General features: G+C 39.7%; 1 protein-coding gene across 6 annotated transcripts in view; it reads right to left on the minus strand.

Annotated features, from left to right (window-relative positions):
- Fyb1 (FYN binding protein 1) overlaps nucleotides 1-26218 on the minus strand; it is a 136658-nt gene that overhangs the window by 31214 nt on the left and 79226 nt on the right. For all 6 annotated transcript variants that reach the window (XR_013105028.1, XM_076916152.1, XM_076916153.1 and 3 more), the window contains exons 3-7: nucleotides 16657-16813; nucleotides 6293-6339; nucleotides 3883-3902; nucleotides 3419-3453; nucleotides 2318-2438 (exon numbers count right to left, since the gene is read on the minus strand). Coding sequence is in view for 5 of the 6 variants with exons in the window: in XM_076916152.1 (XP_076772267.1) it covers nucleotides 2318-2438; nucleotides 3419-3453; nucleotides 3883-3902; nucleotides 6293-6339; nucleotides 16657-16813 (380 nt within the window). In the remaining variant the exon portion in view is untranslated. The remainder of the gene's footprint in view (nucleotides 1-2317; nucleotides 2439-3418; nucleotides 3454-3882; nucleotides 3903-6292; nucleotides 6340-16656; nucleotides 16814-26218) is intronic.

Genomic DNA, 26218 nt, shown 5'->3' on the forward strand with positions numbered 1-26218 from the left:
ACCAACAGAGACCAGGTGAAAGTGTGTGTGGTTCATCAGAAAATGGTGGGGATCTGATGAGCATAAGAATTCTGAATAGCCTGGCGGTGGTGGCACACGCCTTTAATCCCAGCACTTGGGAGGCAGAGGCAGGCGGATTTCTGAGTTCGAGGCCAGCCTAGTCTACAGAGTGAGTTCCAGGACAGCCAGGGCTACACAGAGAAACCCTGTCTCAAAAAACAAAAACAAACAAACAAACAAAAACAAAAACAAAACAAAAAAAGAATTCTGAATAAAAATATTGAGTAAGTGGGACTGCATATGTACTGATATACACTAGCCCTTTCTTTCTTCTGTTCATCCTTCCTTCCTTCCTTTGTTCCTGACTTCCTTTCTTTTGCCTGTTGGAATATAAACTTATAGTAAATACTACCTGTTACAAATAAGATAATAGAATTTTATAAATAGTTTCAAAAAATAGTAAACAAATACTAGGAAAAATTTTTCATAACTGATATCCTGAATAGCATGATGATTTATTAATAGAATAATGTATTTTAAGGCATGAGTCCTTAGATCCTAATTTTCTTTTCCTAAATGAATGTCATCAGTAGGGTGTCTCTCATCTTTTGACAAATATGTATGGATTGTGACTTTTTTTCTTGAGGGGGAGAGAAAGTGTTTCATTGAGCCTATGTTGTTGTGAATTATGTGACATATTAATTAAAAGCATAGGTTGATAGCCAACTATCATATCAATTATGAGATTTATTAGTAAAAGCAGACTCAAGTAAAAAGGTTTTGGGCTGAGCTGGCTTTATAATAGTTGGCCTCTGTTTGTAAACAATCTGTAATCTGAATATCTGAATTACAGATCTGCAGCTGCATTGGACTTGAATTCGTGCACTGTTAAGAGTATGAATTGGTTACTTGTTGACATTTTCTTACTAACTCAGGGAAATACATAGTGTCGTGCCAGTTTTTGAGGATGATTTCTCAATAAAGTCTAATCTATTTTAGCATCAATAAATTGAAATGTCAGCAAAATAGAAAAAATATATAAGTTTAATTATGATATGCCATGACACTGATGAATTCTCATATTTATAAATCACAGTGATTAAAATACACCGAGTAAAATACAGCTCATAAGGTCTCAGACTTGACAAACTCTTGAGTTCTTATTGACCGATACGACTTCTATACTCTGTTTTTCTTATTAACAAAATTATTTGAATGAACGTGTGAAACAATGTATTACTTTTCCCCCCAAACTAATCTCAAATACTTGAAAACTATGAATGCTCTCTTGTGAAAAATGCACTACATGTATTTTTATGTATTAAATTTTTCCTTCAAGATTATACATCTTGGATTCTGTTTGAGTAAATGTTTTAGTTTTCACATTGCAATTGTAACGTTTCTTGTACACAGAAGACTTCTTCCAAGACCTCATGAAAACTCATAGTAGATATAGTGGCTTTTGTATACTATTTCATTTAATCTCATAACAGACTACAGAAAAATGTCATTTATTCTCACTTTAAAGACTAACACTCTGATGTGCAGCTGCAATTGGCATTTAGGTCTGTCCAAAGGACCCCAAGCTGGGTGTTTTCCTTGCACCATGCTGGGGAACTTTTGTTTTAACATAACAAATGTACTGGGAAGTTATACATGACTCACATTTTGTAATTCCATGTATCAAATTCTCTAGAGAAATAAATATTTAAAGAAATAAATATTTAAAGAAAACCACGTGAATTCCCTTAAAAGTGAAGAATAGTTTCACAATTCACATCATTGCTCTAAATACTTCTGAGGCCACAGAAACATACCAGATGGTTTACATCATCAGTGTTCAGGCCATGCAAGTAGCATAGTAGGGGCCGCTGAAGAGGTAACACAGTTACCAGCATTCAGAGAAGATAAAGGTCAGAAGTTGAAGCATTTAAAGAAAGATGAGAGGCAGCAGGTCTTAGACTATCAGTAAGTACAAGTCTTCAAGGCAAATGCATAGTTCACATGTAGATATCAGGGTCTCTGGTAACTCAAAGGAATGTGGTTCATCCAGGAACACTGTGTCCACTGCACCACCATGTGATGTGCCATTGGGACATATTTCTGTGTGATTCCGGACTTGTGACACACAGTAATGGTGTATTCATTTCCTCTGTGAACATAAAGTCCCTGGGTACCCATAAATGATAAGCTAATTATATTTAGTTGTTTTTTTTTTAAATATCCTATTTCATTTTGGATGGTAGGGAAAGGTCACCACCTTTTTGGACAGAAATGATGCTATGGCTTTATTCATCAGCGAGCAAGCTCTTCTTACCTTGAATTTCTTCTTTAGTTCTTGCTCTTTCTTCTCTCTCTCCTTCTGCTCCTTTCGTTCTAGCCCTAACCTCTTCTTTTCTTCTTTTTCCCGTTTCTTGTCTCGTTCTTTGGACGATTCTCTGTGAATAGAAATTGTTAAGTTGTGGCTACGGGTGCAGGTGTTTGTAGGTCAGGAACCACTGTGCAAAGAGGTGTCTACCCACTACAGAAGAAGGTCTCCAAAGGCAAGAGATGAAGGCAGGAAGCTAAAGGTGTGAGAATTCTAGCTGTGTGAGATTGGAAAGCCAGAAAGAGGCCCTCAGCTACAAACACCTTCTCAGGCAGCGCAGCTCCTCCTCGCTGCAGCGTGCACCACAAGGAGGATGGCACTGTTCAGAAAGCGCCTGTCCTTGGCATGCTGGCAAGTCGCCCTTGCCCTTTCCTAGGCATGAGCGAGCACATGCCCACTGGCACTCATACACATTTTAATCTAGAGACTACATGGAACAGGTTGAAGAATTGGACAGAGGAAATTAGGAGAGCTGAGCCCAGCATTCAATGGAACCAACCCCTGACACTATTAAAGATACTCTGCTCTGCTTGCAGATAGGAACCTAGCATAAATGCCCTCTGATAGGCTCCACCTAGCAGCCAATGAAAAGAGATGCAGAGACTAAAACCCAAACATAAGATGGAGCTCGGGAGTCTTACGAAGAGTTGGGAGGATTGAGGGACCCGAAGAGTCTTGTTGAAAAAGATAGAATACACACACACACACAGAGAGAGAGAGAGAGAGAGAGAGAGAGAGAGAGAGAGAGAGAGAGAGAGAGAGAGAGAGAGAGAGAGAGAGAGAGAGAGATTTTGGAGTCTATTCCCTGACTGTCTTTCAAGTAGCTTCAGGGCTCACATGGCAGTTTCTCACCAGAGTCCCATGTAGACTCCTTGGAGAAGGGAACCGATTTTAGTCCTTTGTAGTGAAATAAGGGAGGTCATTACAGGCCAACTGTTTGTGTAAGTAAAGTTTTCCCTTCCTAGTGCTTTTGCACACCCATCTGCCCTCTTACAAAACATTGTATTCATTTTAGAAAAAAATCATTATGGTAATGAAAGCAATGCATACATGTCTTCATACGTTTCTCCTTCACTCTCTTGTTCCTGTCAAGAAAATCAGATAATTACTAACTGTGATTATTCCAAAAGGTTACACATATATTTCATTGACAAATTATTCCTTAAAGTAAGTGTTCAACACACATTTCATTGACAAAAATTGTTCCTTGAAATGTTTAGGAGTTTATATAATTTGAGCCTAATTGGCTTATTTAAATTTTTTCTCTCTCTCTTTTTTGTTTTATTAATTGTGAGAGACACCAGAAATAAGCAAAGGAAATTGAATTCTCTGTCTTGCTCAGTCATTTAGCTGTGCAGGCAGACACAAGTTTAGCACTGCACTACTCTGCCATGGGCCAGCATGCTGACTGTAAAACTTTTTATTTGTCTATTTATAGCAATAGGACATGAATCATAATAATTGTTAAACACTCCCACTTTGGCAAGAGAAAAAGAGATATAAAAGTGTCTGACCTCTTCTAGATTTCCAGTACCTAAAGGATTGAAAAGACAAAACAAGACAATACACTGTAATCAAGAAACAGTTCCAAATGGATAAAATAATACTTACATCAATTTAAAGTATAACCGAACTTAACCTTTTAAAGCACAAAATAAAGTTTGTGCTTGGTATTTTCTAACACTTGTAATTTAATTACAAAGTTATTTTTATTAATTTTATAAGACAATGCAACAGTAAATAACAATTATGCTACCTTTTATTTGCTTTATGTAAGGCATAGTGCTTGTACTTATATGAAATGATGTAAAACAGGGCATAAACCACCAATAGTTCACACTCTTTGGCACATTCCTTCTTGAGGATTTGCTTTCATGAACCAAATAAGCTAAGGTGATTAAACTAAAAAAGACTACTCAAGCGTTTAGTGTAAAATACACTCTACCAGATACCAAGCCATAATCTGATACTATGTTACTAAGATAATAACACTGAGCTCAACCATAATAAAACAGCAATGTAGTCTTGCTTTAAAACACATAGATAGGACAAAGGAATTGAAAAGAGCACTCAGAGACTGTACTGGATACTTTTATGTCAATGTGTCATAGGCTAAAGCTATTTGAGAGGAGGGAAACCTCCATTTTTAAAAATGCCTCTATAAGATCGGGTTGTGGGCAAGCCTATAGCTTAACTGGTGATTGATAGGGGAGGTTCCAGGCCACCTCCCCTGTGGTTGGTTTCATTCCTGGGCAGGTGGTCCTGGGTTCTATAAGAAAGTAGACTGAGAAAGCTGTGATAAGCAAGCCAGCAAGCGACACCCCTCCATGGCCTCTGCATCAGCTCCTGCCTCCAGGTTCCTGCCCTGCTTGAGTTCCTGTTCTGACTTCTTTTGATGATGAACTGTGATCTGGAAGCATAAGCTGAATCCTTTCCTCTCGAAGTTGTTTTGGTCATGGTGTTTCAACAGAGCAATAGTAACCCTAAGGCAGGGACTAAGAAAACTTCTTTATAGTCGTATAATATGTGCACACATATACTCACATTCATGTATAGTTGATACACTATAGGGGTGTGCCATAAATTATAGAAAGAGCATGAATTATTTTGAGTTTGGTTGGAAGAACAGTGGCACTGTATACAAACTCAAGAGCAGAGATCAGAATTGTGGAATGAAAACCAATATGAATTAGCTGAGGAGAGGCACTGATTTCAGTGATAAAGCCAGTGGTGGGTCTCCAACATTCCAGTAGAGAGGTCCACTCTCATCTGTACATAGCCAGTGGTTGCTAAATCCAGTGGGTTGCAAAACAAAACGAAAGCATGAAACAGAAAGGGGACTCACTCTGGGGAAGTGATGTTGAGTGGGTAGGAGTGAAAGAGGGAGGATGGGACGCTGAGTGGGATTACAATGTATTATATAAGTGTATGGCATCTGCCATAAAATAAGTTTATTAAGGGCTGGAGAGATGGCTCAGTGGTTAAGAGCACTGATAGCTCTCCCAATGGTCCTGAGTTCAATTTCTAGCAACCACATGGTGGCTCACGACCATCTGTAACGGGATCCAGTGCCCTCTTCTGGTATGTCTGAAGACAGCTACAGTGTACTCACATGCATAAAATAAGCAAATTAAAATAAATAAATAAATAAAACGTTTGAAAAAGAATAAGTTTGAAAAAAAATAGATAATCCAGATAGCAAAAAAGAAAAAAGAATAAGTTTAATAAAAATAAAAACATATAAATATTAAAATGAGATCCGTTTTATACCATAAAACTGGGAAAAGATGAGAAAGCTTAATAAAGCACTGTTCTGCTGAAGAAAGGTGGCACATGGCCACATCCATGCCTTGTTGTTGAGACTGTAGACAGGGTATCAGTTCTGAAGACCATTCTAGTCCTACTTAGCAAAGTAAATATCTTGGAACACATAACCAGCCTTTCCGCTGCCATTTCTCTTTGAAGAAATGGAGTCCCTGACATCCACATGGGATGAGCATGTAGAGGAACCCTGCAGAGTTTCCTCTAATCCCAGTGAGACGGAGCTCCGTAAAATGTGGGTGCATTCCACAGAAAGGCATCTAGTAACAACAGACTAAATGTGTGCACTGTAATGGGGTGGAGGCTGGAAAAACCTTATGCCGAGTGTTCTCAAAAAGAAAACTCGATAATCTACTTCTTATATAAATTACATATGTACTTACATATAATCATATGAGAAGAATATGTATAAATACACATTGAGTGTTTTAGGATGTTTGTCTATAGTGAGAAAGAGAAGGTAATGAAGCATAAGAATGCTAAGAAACAAGTAAAACAGGGGATCCTGCAAAGGCCAGTCATGGTAACTGGCCATCAAGGATGTCATGACATTTGACTAATTCAAACCCATACTTCAGATTAAAAAAAAAAGTTACTCCTTACCATCAGAGTACATGAAACCATCTTGATTTTCTTCATTTACAGGATGTCTGAAAACAAGAAAAAAAAAAACAATGAGAATAAAGTAGAAGCTTGCCTTACAATGAAAATGTACATAAACATATGCATATAACTTACAACCTTCTTCTTGGCCTCAGTAGATGCTTGGCATGTATATAGTACACATACATACAGGCAAAACACTCACACACATAAAATAATGATAAATAACATAAAAAATATGCTAACATCTAGAGACAAGTTTTACCCCCAAATAAAATATTTACAAACAAACAAACAAACAAAAAAAAAAAACCACTAAGAAAGAAAAACCAAATGCGATCAAGCCAACTTTGCATTCAATTGGCGATCTTTAGGAGACACAGGAGAGAAAATATGGTAATGCACTAATAAAGACATAGTCAGCAAAACCTAGACAAGGCTAGCCATAATAGCCACAAACAATCTAATTTCCTCAATAAATAAATTGCAAAGAAAAAAAAGAAAAATTGAGGTGGTAGGCAAACCTCTATGTGAAAGAGATAAATTTATGAACATGTAAAATATGAACATGTATTATCAAAGACTCTAGGCTGTGAGCTCTTAGTCAAAGTTAAAGCACACACACATACTCTGGCTGAAAAATGAAAAATGGCTTTTCTTTCTTTCTTTTTGAATGGGTCTTACTATTTAGCAGGTCAAGCTGGCCTTGATCTAGTAACCTTTCTGCTTCAAAATCTCCAGTGCTGCCGGGTAGTGGTGGCGCACGCCTTTAATCCCAGCACTTGGGAGGCAGAGGCAGGCGGATTTCTGAGTTTGAGGCCAGCCTGGTCTACCGAGTTAGTTCCAGGACAGCCAAGGCTATACAGAGAAACCCCTGTCTCAAAAAACCAAAACCAAAAAAAAAAAAAAAAAAAAAAAAAAAAATCTCGAGTGCTGGGATTTGAGGCCAGTGTTCTGTTGATGATTGATTTGATATCCTAGGCTAACACACAGGGTTTAATTTGGGGATATTATATGGATGAAATAAGACAATGTTTGTTATTAGTTTCAGGACGGCACAAGAAAGGGAAGTGTTGAAGAGACAGATGAACCAGAGCTATCTATTTATAACTCCTGCAGTGGGTAGGAGATATCGGGCCCACTCTATTACCCTGCCTTCTGCATGCAGAACTATATTTTACCATTCTTATGAAAAAAGTAATTTAATCACAAAAGCTCTTGGGCTCTTTAAAGGAACTGATTCAATGCCAAAGCTTTTACAGTGTCAGTGAATTCTCTAGTGAAGTCATTGGGAAGTCCATTTAAGGCAGTGGTACTTAACCTGTGGGTCATGACCCCTTTGGGAGCTCATATCAGGTATTCTGCATGTCAGACGTTTACATATGATTCATAACAGTAGCAAAATTACAGTTATGAAGTAGCAACACAACAAAGTCATTTTATGATTGAGGGTCACTACAACACGAGGAACTATATCAAAGGGCCGCAGCCTTAGGAAGGTTGAGAGCCATTGACTTAAGGTGTTCGAAATGCTTAAAAAAGGAAAGTCGGTATATTACATTTGTATTTGCGGTGTGAAACATCCCAGGATGGTTAAGTCACTTTAACCTTCAAGCCAACAGGCTGAAACCACGTGAAGTTGAGTGGTCCAATCAGTAATGAAACAATTACTGTAGCTTTCTGCTTACATACTTATAATTGCAGTACTCTGGGTTCAAAACCCAGCCTGGGCTATATAATGAATTTCCATTTCAATGACAAAACAAAGCAAAGAAAAAAGATCCCGTTGGAAATAATTATTTAAATAAGATTGCTATGTGTGGACATTGAAGAACAAGTTTTACAATGGAAGTGTAAGTAATGTTTGGTTTCTGATCTGGGCACAAGAGACTAAAGCGCATATTTTACATATCAAAGCAAACCTGGACTTCTCCCAGCATCCCTCAGTCCGTACCTGGCAGACCCTGCACCCATCCCCAAACTTTCCAGCCCAGGGGTTGGGCTGTCCTTTCCCCAAAGGCTCCTGCCTACATAATCCAGACATTTTGGTCTCTCGCCCTCATTTCTTTCTCTTTCTCTCTTGGAGCACACACACTGTTTCTCTCTTTCTCCACCCCTACCAATAGTGACTTCCCTGGCCAGTGAACTCATCCAAGAGCAGCTTTCCAATAAACCTACCTTTAATATATTCCAATCTGGCTTGAACTGGCTCATCTCACCAGCAGAGAAATAACCTACCTCTTAACATAAGTAAGTCCTTCCACCTTAGCTTTAAGGAATAGCATTTTCGTGAAAATGTAAATACTCTGGACGTGAAATACACTGACATTCTACCAATGAATAGTCCCTTTCATGGTGAGCAGGGCACAGGGCTGAGTAATGAACTCTATTCTTCAACTGCTTTTTTTTTTTTTTTTTTTTTTTTTTTTTTTTTTTTTTTTTTTTTTTTTTTTTTTTTTTTTTTTTTTATAGAACTCCTTCCCTCCCTCCCTCTCTCCCTCCTTCCTTCCCTCCTTCCCTCCCTCCCTTCTTCCCTGCCTCCCTCCAGTCCTGATCCTAATCTTCTTTGAGATGGGGGTCTCACTTTGTAGCTTAAAGGGGCCCAGAACTCTCAGTCCTCCCAAACACTGTGATTATGAGCATGTACCACCACACCTGGGGTATCTCTGCCTCTCACATTCTCTCATTTTCTGCTAATACAGAATCCTCACTCTCTCTGAACACTTTCTGTTAGTCCTCCTTCTGCATGCTTAGCTGGTGGAGTTTTACTGGGTTAATTCCAGCTCTAAAATGAAAATAAAAAAAAATAAAAATAGAAATAAGTAAATGTTAGTGTGTGTGTGCACCAGGACACATGAGTAGAGGTCAGAAGAACCATGCTCTGGGATGGGGTCCCTCCTTCCACTTTTCTGTAGGTTCTGGAGATTGGAATCAGGTGCTCATTCTGTATTCTTTTCCCCGCCATCCCCTTGCTGTAGACCCCTGAACCAAGTCTTTCATAAAAGTGTCAGTTCTGGGATGTTATTCCCCAGTTCCAAAGCCTTCTCTTTGCTGCTTCTGGGTGTTATCTGTCTACCTCTAGAGTGCTACAAAGACTCTACTTATGATCAGACTACAAAACCCTTGAGGAAAGAGATCATCACTTTGCTAATTTACTATAAAAGTTATCATTTTGAAAATACTCTTAGAGTAATTCCTACCTTGCTAGGTCTGTGTGTGTTTGTACTTTTAATAAACTGGTGATTTATTAGTGAGACAGAGACTAAGGTAACTTTTATCTCCAAAATGAATTATTACCATTTATTTAAAGGATATTAAATGATGATAAACCCCACTGGACTTACAGTGTACTTTCTAAAACACTTTGATAAATAATAATAATAATAATAATAATAATAATAATAATAATAATAATAATAAAAAATAATAAAGTAAAAGGTTTTAGCACATTTATTCAAAGTGTTTCTCACCCAAGAAGACATTATTTTTACACATAGACTCAATATTATGCCATATAAAATGTAATGTCATTTTATATGGGTCTGAGTTCATGCTGTTTATAGTATTAAGATAATAAGTATTGAATAGTGACCACAATGGCAGTGACAGTGGAGAATAAAATGGACCACGATGAGGGTAAGAGATAGGTGCAAATGTCCCGAAAAGACCCAAGTGCAATTGTCACCAACTGCTCAGTGTTCAAGGCACAAAGACAAGCTCCACAGAGAGAAGAATGGAACCAGTCACAACCAACAACAGACAACTGAGCGGAGGGAGTGGGCATGGAGGAGAAACAGCAGGAAGCTTTTCGGCGTAGATAAATCCATTCAAGCAGACTTTCACTACAGTTCTTTGTTTTTTTTTTGTTTTTTTTTGTTTTTTTTTTGACACAGACTAAAGAACGAAATGAAACGACAGTACCTGTCATTTTGGAACACTCTTAGGGTGGGGTGGGGACTGAAGCTCAGTGACTGAGTGCTTGCCTAGTGTGTGCGAGGCCCTGGTTCAATTCCCAGGAAGGTAAAACCAAACCAAACAAGCAAACAAACAAAACCTACTGGTGTTCTATATCTTAACATTAAAAGATGTAAAATTGTCATTTTTTATAATGTATTTACTCTTTGCAAGTTTAGCTTTTAACCTTTTGCAGCTGATTTTTTTTTTCTTAAGAAAGATCTAGGTGACACATAAAAGTTCTTTTACACTTGCCCTTATCAGGAACGAACCCCTTCTGGGGAACATGTCTTTCTACACTTAACCTATGAGAAATTTTGAAACCATGACTGGCCTAAGCCAAAAATTGCCAAATGGAATTAGGTAAGGCTATCTGATGTGCCAAGTCTAAAGTTCTGGAAACTTCGAAGCACTTGTAGTTAATTGCAAGATCACAATCGTACATTCTTCTTTAAAACAATCCCTTCTCCTAACTAGAGTGACTTCAGGAAGAACACCTGGCTCTTTTCTGACCTTAGTCCCTTCCCACTAGTAATTATTTCTTAGCACATCACTTTTCCTGTCTTATTACTATTAGTAACCACAAACTTTGTTTTGTATATAAAATCTCAACCCCAGGTTCCATCTGAAGGATCGGCTCTACAGACACAATTCGGGTTCCTTTTAAAACGGCAGTAAGAAATGTGCTATAGCAAAAGTGAACATTTCTGATTTCATTCCACTTCCACATCAGAGTAACATAAAGGAAAATGTAACGAGCTGCTGTCTGCATTCCGGCCACTAGGTGGCGAAAGAATGCAATTTAAAATAACTGCCTCCCACAACTCAGATTTTTGAAATTTATTTGTGATTTCAGGTTCCCATTTACCTTCAGACCTTTCAGTATGGTTATTTCTTTTACTTTACTTTTCTTTCTTTCTTTCTTTCTTTCTTTCTTTCTTTCTTTCTTTCTTTCTTTCTTTCTTTCTTTCTTCCTTTCTTTCTTTTACTTTACTTTTCTTTCTTTCCTTCCCTCCCTCCCTCCCTCCCTCCCTCCCTCCCTCCCTCCCTCCCTCCCTCTCTCTCTCTCTCTCTCTCTTTCTTTCTTTCTTTCTTTCTTTCTTTCTTTCTTTCCGAGACAGGGTTTCTCTGTGTAGCCCTGGAACTCACTCTGTAGACCAGGCTGGCCTCGAACTCAGAAATCCACCTGCCTCTGTCTCCCAAGTGCTGGAATTAAAGGCGTGCGCCACCACTGCCCAGCTTGCTGGTTATTTCTCATCACCTTAAATAAACATGTCATTTTCGTATGACCTCCATGCTATACTTGCTACCTAGTATACTTGAGGTCAGCCTAGGTTGTAGTGACATGAGCTCCTGCCTCAAAATACAGAAACTGAAACAAACATTCTTCCCATCTCAGTCGTTGCCTTGTATTCTTGAACAGGGTCTAAACTGGCTCTTTCCAATTTCTTTCTCTGTGTGTGCATGCATGTGCACGCCTAGGCCAGCAGTTGAAGTTGGGTATCTTCCTTTATCACGTTGCACTTTATAGTTTGAGACAGGGTCTTTCTCAGTGAATCCAGAGCCTTTGATTTAGCTAGTCTGACTGGTTCATGAGCCTTGGGTCTCTACCTGTCTCTGTCATAACCGTAACCCCTTCACTTTCTCAGAACCAGGGTTCTAGATAGATGCTTTTTACATGTGTGATGGGCACAAACCTCATGCTTGTGTGACAAGCACTTTCCAGTTGCTAAGACTTTGGTCTTTGGAGCCACACATGCTCCTCACTGTGTGTTTCATAAATAAATCCAAATTCTGCTGTTGGTCCCTTCAAAATTTATCCACAATGCAAACTTTTCTTTCGGAGACTGCCTGCATTTCTGTAACATCTGACTGGTTCTGGTGCTGCCTCGATGTTTGCCCATCTTAAAGTGACCTTGATGAAACGCACCATCAGGGGTTTGCATCTCACTTAGGGTGACAGTCACAGACTGTCACAGCACACAGAGCCCTACATGAGTGGGTTCTGTCCCTGTTGCTTCTCTTCCTGCCTTTAGTTCTGCTAGCCTCCTCCTCAGACTTTGGACTCTTTCAGCTTCCGTTCTCTCTGTTCTCTGCCTTGAGCAGCCCCTCCCCCACAGCTTTGTGCCTGCTGCACACATCCCCTTCGCATCTTCGCTCCCTCACTTCTCTGTTTAAAGCTGTAACGATACGCTGACTGCAACACCCTTCACGTTATCCTTCCCTGGTTTTCCTCTCAGCACCAGACCCTCACTGCCCACCGAAGTGTCCATCAGTCTGTCTGTTCCTGTTCCTCCTGACCTTGCTTCATATCGAAGCAGAGATCTCTGGTTTGCGCGTGACCTTCCCTGAAGTTCAATTGGAAGGACACAGAGAAGTGACTCGAAGATTTGTTGACTGAATATTTTACACACCCTTTTAAAAAATGTTTATGCATACACTGTATGCTGTCTTCAGACACACCAGAAGAGGGCATCAGATCCCATTACAGATTTTTTGTGAGCCACGGTGTGGTTGCTGGGAATTGAACTCGGGACCTCTGCAAGAGCGGTCAGTGCTAGTAACCACTGAGCCATCTCGCCAGCCCCAGTGAATACTTTGAAAGCCCAATAGGTTATGACTTGAGAACGGATTCTGAGTAGCGAGAGGGAACAGCACCCACAAGGATGCTCTGAAGGGCAGGACAAGATGCACACAAACACCTGCATCTTCTACTTTTGTGCCTCAAACCTAACCCATCAGTGTCCTACACACACTTAAGCATGACATCATGGCTCATTTTGCTTTCGTTTCCTCTATGTATTTGACTTCCCCTTCAGCGGGGGGAAACTTCTCATCCAGATATTTCCTCATCGTGGAATTTACGGATGGGAACTTTAAAACTGTTGAAGCTTTCTGTTCTGAAGAGATGAAGAAGCTTCTACATGTCCTTAACATTTCCCACTTTTCTGCACATAGTAACTAACTGTACAGTACTCTAAGTATAGATTTTTCCAGGCAATGTAAAACACCCAAGCCTCTTCTGTTCTTTCCATGTTCCTTCTAAGTTGGATATATTTTTATGAGGTTGGCTGATCATAGATAAGCCACTTAGCGAGAGAAAGCTTTAATATGCTTGAGATAATAAATGACTCAAGGTTTATCACTATCAGCGGACTTTGGAAATAACGTATGGAAAACAGTGTTGCCTACAAGAATCCAAGAGTTGCCTTCTTTCAGATTCTCCCCAAAGCTGGCACATTGACTAGCACCCCGTGTTCTACTACTTGCTTTCAAAATCCGATCTTCTTTGTACAGCGTACTTAGGAGTGTTATCCGTGGCGGATTCTAGGGACGAGGTTTTCAGAGAGTCAACACAGCAGGCCTACTTGTTTTATGTTTTAGAAGAATACACTCTCAAGGCTGGCCTGTGGCTTACGGAGGGGCACATTTTCTTTATAACTATATACTGCCATAAAAGTGGTTCAGTTTATAAAAATATTTTGCTGTGTGAGACCCTATCAACAATGTGATGTATACAAATGTTTGCTTTCCTTCTAGGTTTTAGGTCTTCTGACAGCTCACAGGCCTAAGAAAACTATGAGACAGTTCCCCTGGTTCTTGTGGAAACCTTAGTTTCCACCAATCTCTGGTGGGCTTCTGCTGGAAGCTGCCTGAGATATGCACTGTGTTTTCATAACCGTGGTTTCCGTAGGCTCTTTTCAGGCTTGTCGAATTGCCTGGAAACCTGTGCTTAGACAGCGCCACCTGCTGGCTATCCTTTCTTCTTTGCCTTATTGAATGCCAGCCTTGCACGTCACTGAACCCAGAGACCTGTGAGTAATTTTAAAGAGTCATTAGACTTATAGCTGGTCTGAAGGACCCCTGAAGCAGGGGATCTAGTGTCTAGTTCTTTTCATAATGTCCTCAATGAAATGATAACTGGCCTCCAGGGCTTATCAACTTTCAGAATTCTCGATTGAGCCATTTGTAAAGATTTCATACTAAAAGCTTGCCATACTCAAAAACTTTGCTGGAACTGGTGTCTGGGGGAGGGCTTATTACAGACTTTAGAAGTGCTAGGATCTTTGGCCCACTGTGGTGGCATATACCTGCAATTGAAGGCAGAGGCAGGAAGCAGGAAGCAGGAGGAGGCAGGAGGAGGCAGGAGGGAGGCAGAGGGATCTTTCTAAGATCAAAGGCAGCCTGGAATAATAGTCTTAGGCCAGCCAGGGGTATACAGTGAGGATCTGTCTCAAACAAAACGAAAAACAAAGCTAAAATGTAAAATAAAAGTAAATATATGAAAAAATTTGGAGATCTAAATTTAATGAGTTAAATTGACCAAAGGTTAAAAAAACCCTAGAAATAAGAAATATGATTTTATGTATGTAAAAAGAAAAAAATTTATATGGAAATTAAATGTTTAAGCGAATATATGTTAGTTAATTTAATTAGGCTAATACTTATTAGCCTAATTAAATATATATTTAAATAAATACATAGCTAATATGAATTAAGTTAATAGTAGTAGGTAGGTGCTCACACTTTGATTTGGTAGCACAACCTTCCAGAGTGTTCACAGGGTGTTCAAGTCTTCAAACTAACATCTCTAGACTCAAATGCCTGGAAGGCTGTCATGTTAATACGCACATACATGGCAGCCCACACAGAAGATAAGACCCACCAAGCTGCATATACGTACTTAGTTACCAACTTGAAACTCCCATGGAAGTATTATGAAGTTAAAAAGAATCATGGGCAATAAATGCATTTTTCAATCACTGTTTTAAGTTGTAACTGTGAAGCAATTAAGGAACATGTCAATGTGATTTTATAATTAATACATTCTACTATGTGGATTATGAGCAAAAGACCAACATATTTTTGTTGATAAGGTGAAATCAACTTGTACTATTATAGTGGACTGCCACTGTATTGGCTAGTTTTGTGTCAACTTGACACAAGCTGGAATCATCAGAGAAGAAGAAACCTCAATTGAGAAAATGCCTGTATAAGATCCTGCTGTAAGGCATTTTTATAGTTAATGATCAGTGGGGGAGGGCCCAGCTTATTGTGGATAATGCTATCCCTGGGCTGGTGGTATTGGGTTCTACAAGAAAGCAGGCTGAGTAAGTCATGGGTAGCAAGCCAGTAAGCAGCCCCCCTCCATGGCCTCTGCATCAGCTCCTGTGTCCAGGTTCCTGCCCTGAGTGAGGTCCTGTTCTCACTGTTTTTGATGATGGATTGTTATGTGGCACTGTTGGTGAAATAAACCCTTTCTTCCCCAAATTGCTTTTGGTCATGGTGTTTCATCACAGCAATAGAAACCCTAACCAAGATCAGTGGGTAACAGGACAGTGGAGTATTGCTGTGTCGCACATGACCGTGTCATTTTGGGGAAGATTGTGGAAGAACTTGGGAAGTTGGGGTTAGAAAGGTCACTGAGTGTTGAGAGCTCTGAAGAAAAAAAAAATGTCAAAAGCAGTGCAGTTAGTGGAGGCCTGACTTGTAAAATTTCAGAGGGAAGCAAACACTCTTCTGGGCTTTTTTTGGGGGGTGGGGGTAGAGGGTGAAGAATCTGTAGTTCTGGTCAGCTGGAGCCGAAGAATCAGCTGTGATTAATAAGACACCAGAACCTTTGCTTTGTGGGGATGTTTGATGCTGGTGAGCTGGAGCTGAGAAATCAGCAGTGCTTAAGAAGCTTTGCTGAGGTAAAATCTTCTGGAAAGCATTTCCTGAGAGTCAGCACATAGAACCTGTGTTCTAGGCACGGCCAAGGCTGTACCTTATGCTCCCAGCTGAACCAGGTAATATAGGAGTCACCCAGGTAGTGCTAGTTCTGAAGGTGTTGAGGTGGTCATGGAGAGTATCTGAGACTTGGCACTATGTGGCAGGGTTGGAGTCCCTGAAGAGAGCCCAGGAGAGGCTTCTGGTGAACTTGAAGCTCAGCTGCAATAAGGAACCTGAGAAGTTTTGGAGATGCCAGTGCCAGGGAATGAGCACCAAGAACAGCAGCAGCAATGGAGCCTGGTGAGGCCTAGAAGACAAGCTGTCTGTGTGTTACAGAGGGCAGAGCGGGAGAAGTGACCCAAGCATCGTGGCCCAGAAGATTGTCAATAAATCCCAGACAATTGGACATTGAGTTATTTACACTGTTGGATTCTGGTTTTGCTTTGGTCAGATTGTGAGTGTGCCCTGGCTCTTCCCACTTGAAGTAAGAAAGTATGTAACACAATTTTGATTTTTTTTTCATGGTGCCAACAGGTGAGAGATTTGAAACTTTAAAAACAGCCTGCCCTTCTCCCTGTCAACTGCTTACCAAAGTATCATAGAAGTTTTCCATAGACCGTTTAGTGCCCAGTCATGCATAGTTTGGAAAACCCTGGCAAGACAAAGTTGATGAAATTGTAAGATGATTCTTTACTTACTTCAAGTCAAGGGGAGGCTTAATGTTTCTGGGGGGTAGGCTGGGGACTGGCGGGTGTGTCGGGTGAGACGCTGGCAGTGGTGGTTGGCTGGCCGGGTTTGTAGGTGGAGGTGGTGGCAGGGAAGTTGTTGAGTAAGGTGTCTGGCTTTTGTTGGTACCTAAGAAGCAAAGGATGGTAAAGTAAGACAAATCTGCAAAATATAAGAACTTACTGTTCCCAAAGACACAGAAACAATCTTGAATAGAAACCTTAGAAATATACCCCTTGTTGAGCAAAAGCTTTAAGGTGTCTTAATATTTTATGTATATTACCTTTTGTGAACGTTTAAAATAAACCTTACTTTCAACATTCTTTACTTTGTGAACAATTCTGTATCAATTTTACAGCACATTCTTCATGATTTTGCAAATACACTTTGTTTTCATTAGATCTGTATTTTAGACCATAGAAATCTGGCACTCATATCTCCTGTCCCCAGATCTAGCACTCATATCTACTGTCATCACAACACACTTTGTTTTTCACAAGCTCTTTGAACTTTTATTATTATTATTATTATTATTATTATTATTATTATTATTATTTATTTTAGGTATGTGAGTACACCGTCTCTCTCTTCAGACACAGCAGAAGAGGGCATCAGATCCCATTACAGATGGTTGTGAGCCACCATGTGGTTGCTGGGAATTGAACTCAGGACCTCTGGAAGAGCAGACAGTGCTCGCCATCACTGAGCCATCTCTCCAGCCTGCTCTTCGCTTTTCTAACAAATGATATTTTGTTTGGGCTGTGGTTTTAAAACATGGAAGGCCATTAAATCATCCCATAAGTAAATCAGATACATTGCTAAAATTATATTTTAGTTATTAAGAAAATTTAAGCTTGAATCACCCATATTCTCACCCTTCTAATGACTACTGAAACACATGTATTTTTGAACATTTTGATGCAAATGTATGATGTCAGTATATTGTCTTCTTTCAATTCCTCTAATATGACTTTGTTGCCTTTTATTTTACTTTGATTTTTGATATGGGGTCTTATTGTGTAGACTAGGCTGGTCTGGAACTCAGAGAGATCCACTTACCCCCACTGCTTGAGTGACATGATGAAAGGTGTGTGCTAACACACCCAGATCTCTGTTGCTTTTAAATTCTGCAACATGGTGTTCATCCTGGGATGTCTCTTTGCCGGCCTCATGGCTCTGATACCCTAAGGGAATATTCCGTGGCTATGAACATGAGAATGAAGTCTGTGGCTTCAGTCCTGGCTTGGATCAGTAATTTCCTGCTTTCTTTTATAAAATGGAGCTAACAATGATGGCCCCTTATATGTTTGTGTGGGATGTTATAGTCCAACAATATAAAGCACTTAAGATAGTGACTGGCAGGTAGTAAGTTCAATGTTTTATTTTTTTATTTAATAAATTTTTGTAGAGTGCTTATAGTATGGCAAGTTCTGTTTGAGGTACTAGGAACACAGCAGAGATAAATCAGACAGTTTCTGAGGAAATACATAATACTTAAATAATAAATATGAACCGTTATATGAATTGTGATATGTATAATGAAAGGTGAAAATACTATGTAACTGGGTGTGATGGGTGTTCTCTCTGGCTCTGACCATGGTATATTTGAATTGGACCACACACACACACACACACACACACACACACACACACACACACCCCTTTTCTCATAGAAATTGAAAGCACCAGGCTTCATTCATTATTTTCTCAACTATCTAGAAAGCAAAAATGTTAACAACGCCATTTAGACTTAAGTGTTCCACTTCTCATATTATGAACAGCATAGAATCAAGGAAATATTCCTCTCGTACTTAGCCAAATACTTATAGTTTTTGTTTAACTCACCAACTCACTCACCTCATTCACGAATGAAGCTCTGATATGTGACTTTATTGTCTTTGCTTATCAACTACTACAATACCAACCCAAATATTGATTACCAATTACTTGAAAATACTTATCAATATTTAAGTTGGTATTGCAACGATAGCCTGGTTAGCAGATACAACAATTATATGCATTTACTACATGCACATAAGCACACAGGCAGATACACAACCCCACACACTATTATTAGTTTTTCATGAGAATTTGCCAGCATATTTCAGTTGGTGCCGGAGAATGTTCTCCTGGCTAATGGGACATATGGAGGGTGTGGGGGAGGCACATTTGCCTCTGTGCCTTCCCGGCTTGCTTTGACTCTTTTCCTGATGCACAATTCTCCACTTTCTCACTTGAGATTTTATGCTTTAAAATTGCTTGTGGCACCTAGTTTCCTTGAATATGGAGACTGTGTCTCTTATCTTCCTTGCTTTGGTGTGACTTTTTAGAGAGGGCAAGAGGGTGTGTTAATTTTAATTGGAAAATGTATTAATTTTATATCAATTTAAACACTAGTGCAATTTTCTATCTTTAGAGCTGTGTTCCTTTAAAAATGCTTAATCCATTCAGTTCTTTGTCTATATTCTACATAACATTTACTTGTTCTTATTGATTTATACAATGCTTTTATTGGGAACATTAACTTTGGGGCTAGAGAGATGGCTTAGATGTTAGCAATGTGTACTTGTATTTTAACTAATAATCTTATAGGACCCCTGTGGTTCATGTAGCCTGGTGTTGACTGACATGCTCTTGTATGACCCATGACAGTTTCTTTTAATTTGAAATGCCTCTTTCACCAGAGCATAAACATTAGATTATTAGGAAGATGAAAAGAAGTTTTGCTATTTTAATTCATAAATAAGTGATTTGTAGCCAGAGAGAATAAGTGGCCGTGAATGAATGTTAATAAGCCATTGCCTACATACCAAACTGTTTATGAACCATCTGTGACTTGTGTTTCAGGAATGGAATTTTGGCAAGCAGAAGCCATTATCATAGGAGAGTGAGCTAAGAACCAGAAGGGAGAAGTTACAGCCAAGGGTTGGGCAATGCCTAGTCTTTTGAATTGGAAACACCAAGAGAGGGTATACTCAGAAACCTCTCTTCCTGCATACAGTCTGGTGGACCCTATCTGAAGAGACATCTGTGGCCTGTGGTAGATACCTCCTGTTCTGCATGCCTCTCATCCACTTGCTGTTCACTGATTATAATAGCCAGAGTCATTTTGAAAGGGTGTATTCTCCTTTCCATGGAATTTGGAGCCAAAAGGGGTGAGTTTCAGTTGTCGGTAACCTTGTGTGTCAGCAAGACAGGGCTTGCCTGAGAGTGCACCAAGGCCAGAGAAGGGCAGGACTCAGAAACAGAGAGGAACAGAGTATGTTTGAAATAAAGATGGCCATTGGGAAATTGTTAAAAGTGAACAGCAAGACTTAATAAGGCACTAAATTAACTGTTAATTGTTCCCCCTCCTCATGACACTCTGAAGCCTTCCTGTGAGACATTAAGGCGTTGTCTGTGAATATTTTGCTTTACAAAATCTATGGTCACTCTCCAATTCTGCAAAGAAAAACAATTTGCATCTATGCAAAAACAATTCTAAAACAAAGCGTCTTAGTTTTCCTCGGACAAAGAAATGAGCAGACTAACCTCAATACATATACATACACATACACACATACACACACAGGCACACGCACACGCACACACACACGGCTGACTCTTATATCTCAACCATACAGGCTTCAGAAAACGCAGCCAATACTGAGATTCTTAAAAGTAAAATGTTTTCTTGTTAGGAAGAGTATAGATGGTGAACTATAATGAAATAAGAAGTAGATAAACAATACACATTGGCAGAAAATGTCAGAGCATAAGAGTCCAATACTGAATTTTAACAGGAACCCTACAGGCATTGTACACATGTAGCTTTACTTATGTCTTGTAACAAGCAGCCTTGGGATAACGCTACCGTATACTTTCCACTTAGTGCTGAAAACTGTTCAAGTTCAAAGTTGATGAGCAACGAAGTGAAGATGAACCACAGTCACTTTCTTGTTATGTTTCTGCCCTTTCTGCTATGGTCTCTTGATCTTCACAGTAATAAAACTGAAGTTATTAGAAAGTTCCAGAAGACAATAAATTTTCCTAAGATGGAAGTGTAATTCAACTTTTTTTTTTTTTTTTGATTTTTTAAAAAAACCTTTCTTCTTAGGCTGATTTTCTAAGGGTATTTCCTGTGAAATATTGGGAAAAACTGACTGGGTTCAGACTATCAAGTATATGTGGAGGGGTGTGTGAGATGCTAACTTTGTGTTGCTTTAGAATCTGATTTTGGAAGTCAGATGACAGGAATGTAGACATCCTAGAGTTAGTGAACACTCTCAAACATGCTGCCTGACACTAGGAGAAGACAGTTCTCTGAAATTAGTCAGGGAATTGGAAATAAAGCCATAATGGTACATTAAAGCTATGAAACAACAGGAAGGAACAAGCTTAGGCTTTCTCTGGCATGACAAGTTACAGATGTGAAGTTTGACAGACAACCTCTGTGATCCTGATCTACTAATATGTCTTGTTCCCCGCCCTGCAAGGCTTTGCTGGTTGATCTGTGGTCTTCAAATACCAAGACTGAAAGATCAGGAGTGTCTTCTTCTGAGAAGGACAGGATTGGCCAGAGATATAGAATCCTGTGTCTGTGGACAGGGCTAGTTTCCCGGAGCAGTGGTTCTCAATTCTTTTAATGTTGTGACCCTTTAATACAGTTCATTTTGTGGTACCCCCCCCCAGCCATAAAATTATTTTTGTTGCTACTTCTAGCTGTAATTTTGCTACTGTTATGAATTGTGGTGTACTATGATATGCAGATGGTTTTGTTTGATGCCCAAAGGAGTCTCAGCCCACAGGTTGAGAACCACAGTGACCTGGAAAGTCAACGAATGTCTTAGTGAGGTCCCCCCTGTAGCCCATTCCCAACTCTCATCTCTCTAGTTCAGATGCAGGAGCACATGGGAAGGACTGTGCTCAGGGCATTGGAGCTGAAACTTGAGGCCTCAAGAGATGTGATGGATATTTTGATGATAAATCAGATAGGATTAAGAGCTCCATGGTCATATAATAGCATGCCAGCCATGGCTGGATCTTATTCTATCATGTAGATAGATCACATTTATGTATCCATCCATAAGTTGGACAACATTTAAGTTGTTTGTACTTTTGTTTATTCTAAAGATTGCCTGCTATGAACACTCACACACAAACATCTTTACGGACCTGTTTTCACATCTTGAGTGCCTAGAAGAAAGACATTCTTAGGTAACTCCACATCTGTCATTCAGAAGAAGTCTAGGTTAGCTCCTATTTTTGACAGCTTAGGTGATTAAAATTTAAAAATTAAACTTATTCTCGTGTTTGTGTCTTTTACTACACATATAAACAAATCTGTGGAAAGTGGAGCTACTGATCTAAGGAACTGAACATGGAAACACCCTGGTAAACGTCATGGACTGAGCTTCTACCACTTTGTGTGCCTCTAGCACAGAAGAGCGTCTGTTTTATCATAAACTCAGCAACATTCTGAATACTGAAAGGTAAAAGCATGGTGAAATAATACTATTTAGTTTGCATTTCTATATTCAAGGCTTAGAAGTTTGAACATGCCCACAAGATGGTTTATCTGTGTGAGCATGAACATTGTTTATAAACAAGCATATACTAACTTGTAAAGTATAGCATTTTATCTCAATAGTGTACTTGTCTCCATCTGTAGAGAGACAGGACCATCAGATCCCAGGGATTTTACAATTAGGCTCCAAACATGCACCCTGACTGACACACATCTAAGTGTGAGAAATCAAACTTTTGAAAATCTGACTGCCCTTTTGAAGCATGGTAAGGATGTGTGGTTGGAGAGATGCTGGAAGAGCATACATCCCCTTTTATGATTTTATTTGATAGAATATAAAACATCATATGGTACATAAGTACATAGGTAGCTCATGCTGTGCTAACACATTTAGAGCACTCTCAGATGCCTTCAGTTTTGAAACCACTGGGCCTTACTCTTAGTCTGGTTTTACAATACTTTTGCTTGCCTTAAGTCTGTTCTTATCTTCAAAGCATTTGTAAGCTGCAGTGGATGGGAAATTTTGCAAGCCAATTTAGTTGAGAACAAAACACAGGAACTGTATTAGTAAGAATTGCTTTTGGTTTGAAAGCAAAGTGCCAAGAAAATGTTAGCCAGCTTAGAACAGTCCATCAAAACGGAAAGAAAAGTAATACCGAAACATGAAGGTCACACAGGGAGTCAAGGCTAAAAGCAGGACGGAGGCGAAGAGGTGGAGATCAACATGGTTCTGAAGATGAGCGAGAGGAAAGAAGTTAACTCTTCAGTCACACCGTCAACTCCTCATCCTCAACGTTAACACCCAGGGCAGCGGTTCTCAACCTTCCTAACCCTGTGACCCTTTAATACAGTTCCTCATGTTGTATGACCCCCATCCATAAAATTATTTTCATTGCTACTTCATAACTGTAATTTTGATACTGTTGTGAATCCTAATTTAAGCATCCATTATGCAGGATATCTGTTATGTGACCCCTGTGGGACCTCCTTTTGACCCCCAAAGTGGTTATGACCCACACTTGAACTCAGATCCTGTGCTTGTCCAGCAAACACTAAATCACACTAAGCTGTCTCCTTGGCCCTAAAACAACGTTTGACATTAGAAGAAAGACACTGAGACCCACCAATCTAGAGTGCTCAATTATTGTTTTGAACTTATTTATAATACTCAGAATTTAAGTGTGTGAATGTGTCAGCCCCCACATGTGGATGTCAGAGGATAGTTTGCAGGAGCTGGCTCTGTCTTTCATAATGTAGGTAGGTCTCAGAGATTCAACTCCTGTCCTCAAGCTTGAAGACAGATGCCTTTTTCTGATGAACCATCTTGACAGCCATCTTCTTTTTTTTTTAAGTTTTAAAAAATTCCTTTCCCAGTAACAACTCTGGTGGCTACTTAATTATATATGTGTAAAGGAAAACTATTTTCACTAGTGATTTTATTTTCAATACATAAAATAATGTGAAATTTAATTTTTTCAGTAATTTAATAAGAAGTTGCTGATTTTTTTGCATCTTGCCCATTTAAAAATGATATCAAATATTAGTTAGCTTAAGTTTAACATTTTGAAAATATTATTTAAGTACTTTAAAAAGAAAGTCTATATAAGGGGCTGGAGAGATGGCTCAGCGGTTAAGAGCACTGACTGCTCTTCCAGAGGTCCTGAGTTCAATTCCCAGCAACCACATGGTGGCTCACAGCCATCTGTAATGAGGTCTGATGCCTTCCCTCTTCTGGTGTGTCTGACAGCACAGTGTATGCATCATATATATAAAATAAATAAATAAAATATTTAAAAAAGTCTATATAAATGTTAAGCTCTTTGTTAGATACTTGTAGAATACAAAGAATTGTTTTCCTGCTCTAAGAACGCATTTGGGTGGAAGACAATAGCTCAGTGTCTTTCTTCTAATGTCAAACATTGTTTTAGGGCCAAGGAGACAGCTCAGTATGATTTAATGTTTATTAAGGGATTTTGCCTGACTAGTGGTTTATCCAGGGAGGCTCTCTGTCCCTACTACAACTATGAGATTTTAAGAGGGACAGAGTAGAATCAGACCAGGCAAAGAGCCATAGACACTGGGGAAAGAACAGGAAGGACCACCCAAGAAGGTACAGCCTCCCTCCAGGCCTGGATGAAGCAGGTATTTTGGGTACAATTCCAAGACAGACCCATGAAGGGCAACAAACTGGTATAGCTAAGAATTAATCACAAGGGCAGACTGGACATGGAGAAAGGACTCATCTGGAGTGTTTGTCACTTCAGCTATGAAAAATAGCTGCTGTTGTCGTTGTTGCTCTTTTTGGAAGTTTACCTCCATAAAAGGGAGAGGCCTCCAAGTCAAAAGATATCACAAAAGACCAAGTTGATAAGTCAAGACCTAGAGAAGAAAATGGCAGGGTAGACATGGAAAAGAAGACCTAAAAGTAACAAGAAGCAACATGGTCCATAGGGAGGAGCAGTGCAGTGCATGGGGAGGAGCAGTGCAGTGCATAGGGAGGAGCAATGCAGTGCAGAGAGAGGAGCAGTGCAGTGCAGAGAGAGGAGCAGTGCAGTGCAGAGGGAGGAGCAGTGCAGCACAGAAGGAGGAGCAGTGCAGCACAGAGGGAGGAGCAGTGCAGCACAAAGGGAGGAGCAGTGCAGCACAGAGGGAGGAGCAGTGCAGCACAGAGGGAGGAGCAGTGCAGAGGGAGGAGCAGTGCAGCACAGAGGGAGGAGCAGTGCAGAGGGAGGAGCAGGGCAGCACAGAGGGAAGAGCAGTGCAGAGGGAGGAGCAGTGCAGCACAGAGGGAGAGGGAAGAACAGTGGGGCACAGAAGGAGAACAGTACAGAGAAATCAATGAGCTGGGCTCTACATTAGGCAGATCTTTTCTCTCTCTTTAATAAAAAACAAGCAAGCATTTTAAAGCTCTGACTCATTTCTGGATTAAAAAATAAATCATTTATATTGGTACTCTCTCCCTTATTCCCCTCCTCTTCTTTCTTTCATTTTGTTCTAAGGACAGGGTTTTACTATACAGGTTATGCTGGCCTTGAACTCACAGTCTTTCTCAACTTCCTGAGTTCTAAGATTACAGGCAAGCTCCACTACTTCTAGCTCCCCCTTTTACTATATTTACATTCCCCCAAATGAGAAAACTATTTTCTGCTTCTTCCCCCTCCACTCCTTTGGTTCAAGCTTTACCATCACTTATCCTGACTAATACAACAGCCTTTTAGCTAGTCTTTCCTTGATTTAATTGTTTATTTTATGCATATGTTTGAATATGCATATGAACATGTGTACAAAAATGACATGTATACAGGGATGTCTGCATGTGTATGCTCATGCATATGAAGACCAGACCTTGGCACTGGGTGTCTTCTTCAGTCTGGCTCTACCTTATTTTCTGAGACAGGGTCTCTCTTTGACCCCAGAGCTCACAGATTCTGTGAGGTTGTCTGGCCATCAAGCTCTTGGTACCCTGCTTCTGTCTGTATTCCTGGCCCTGGGATTGGAAGCACATCTGTGGGTCACAACTCAGATACTCCTGCTTGCATGTCAAATACTCTACCATCTGACCATATTTCTCTCTGGTCCCTAGCCAGTCCTTTTGTCTTGTTCTTACTTGCCCACAATTTATGTTTGACATAGCAACGTGAGCTCTAAAGTGCAAAGCAGACCATAATATTCTTTACTATAACAAATTCAATGTCAATTGCTTCAATTGCAAATTTCAAGCTATGATCTAAGATCTATAACATTTGGTTGGTGCTTATTGCTGCAGACTTATCATTAGTCATTTCTCCTTGATTCTAGCCCCAAATCTCTTTTTTCTTTTTCTTTTTTAGTGATGTCAAAAGTGTCCTTGTATCTTCAGTCATTAGACTATGTCATTATGTCACTAGTGTTTACAGCACTTTCTCTCCACACTTGGTTATTGGTCTACTGGTATGGTTTATTCCTCCAGCTAGAAGTTATTTGTTATAGAAACAAACCCCATGAATATAATTCTCCTTTTTGTATTTTCAGGTGTAATCATATAGTTG

This window comes from Arvicanthis niloticus, chromosome 19, assembly GCF_011762505.2.
Source record: "Arvicanthis niloticus isolate mArvNil1 chromosome 19, mArvNil1.pat.X, whole genome shotgun sequence".
NCBI classification, from domain to species: Eukaryota; Metazoa; Chordata; class Mammalia; order Rodentia; family Muridae; genus Arvicanthis; species Arvicanthis niloticus.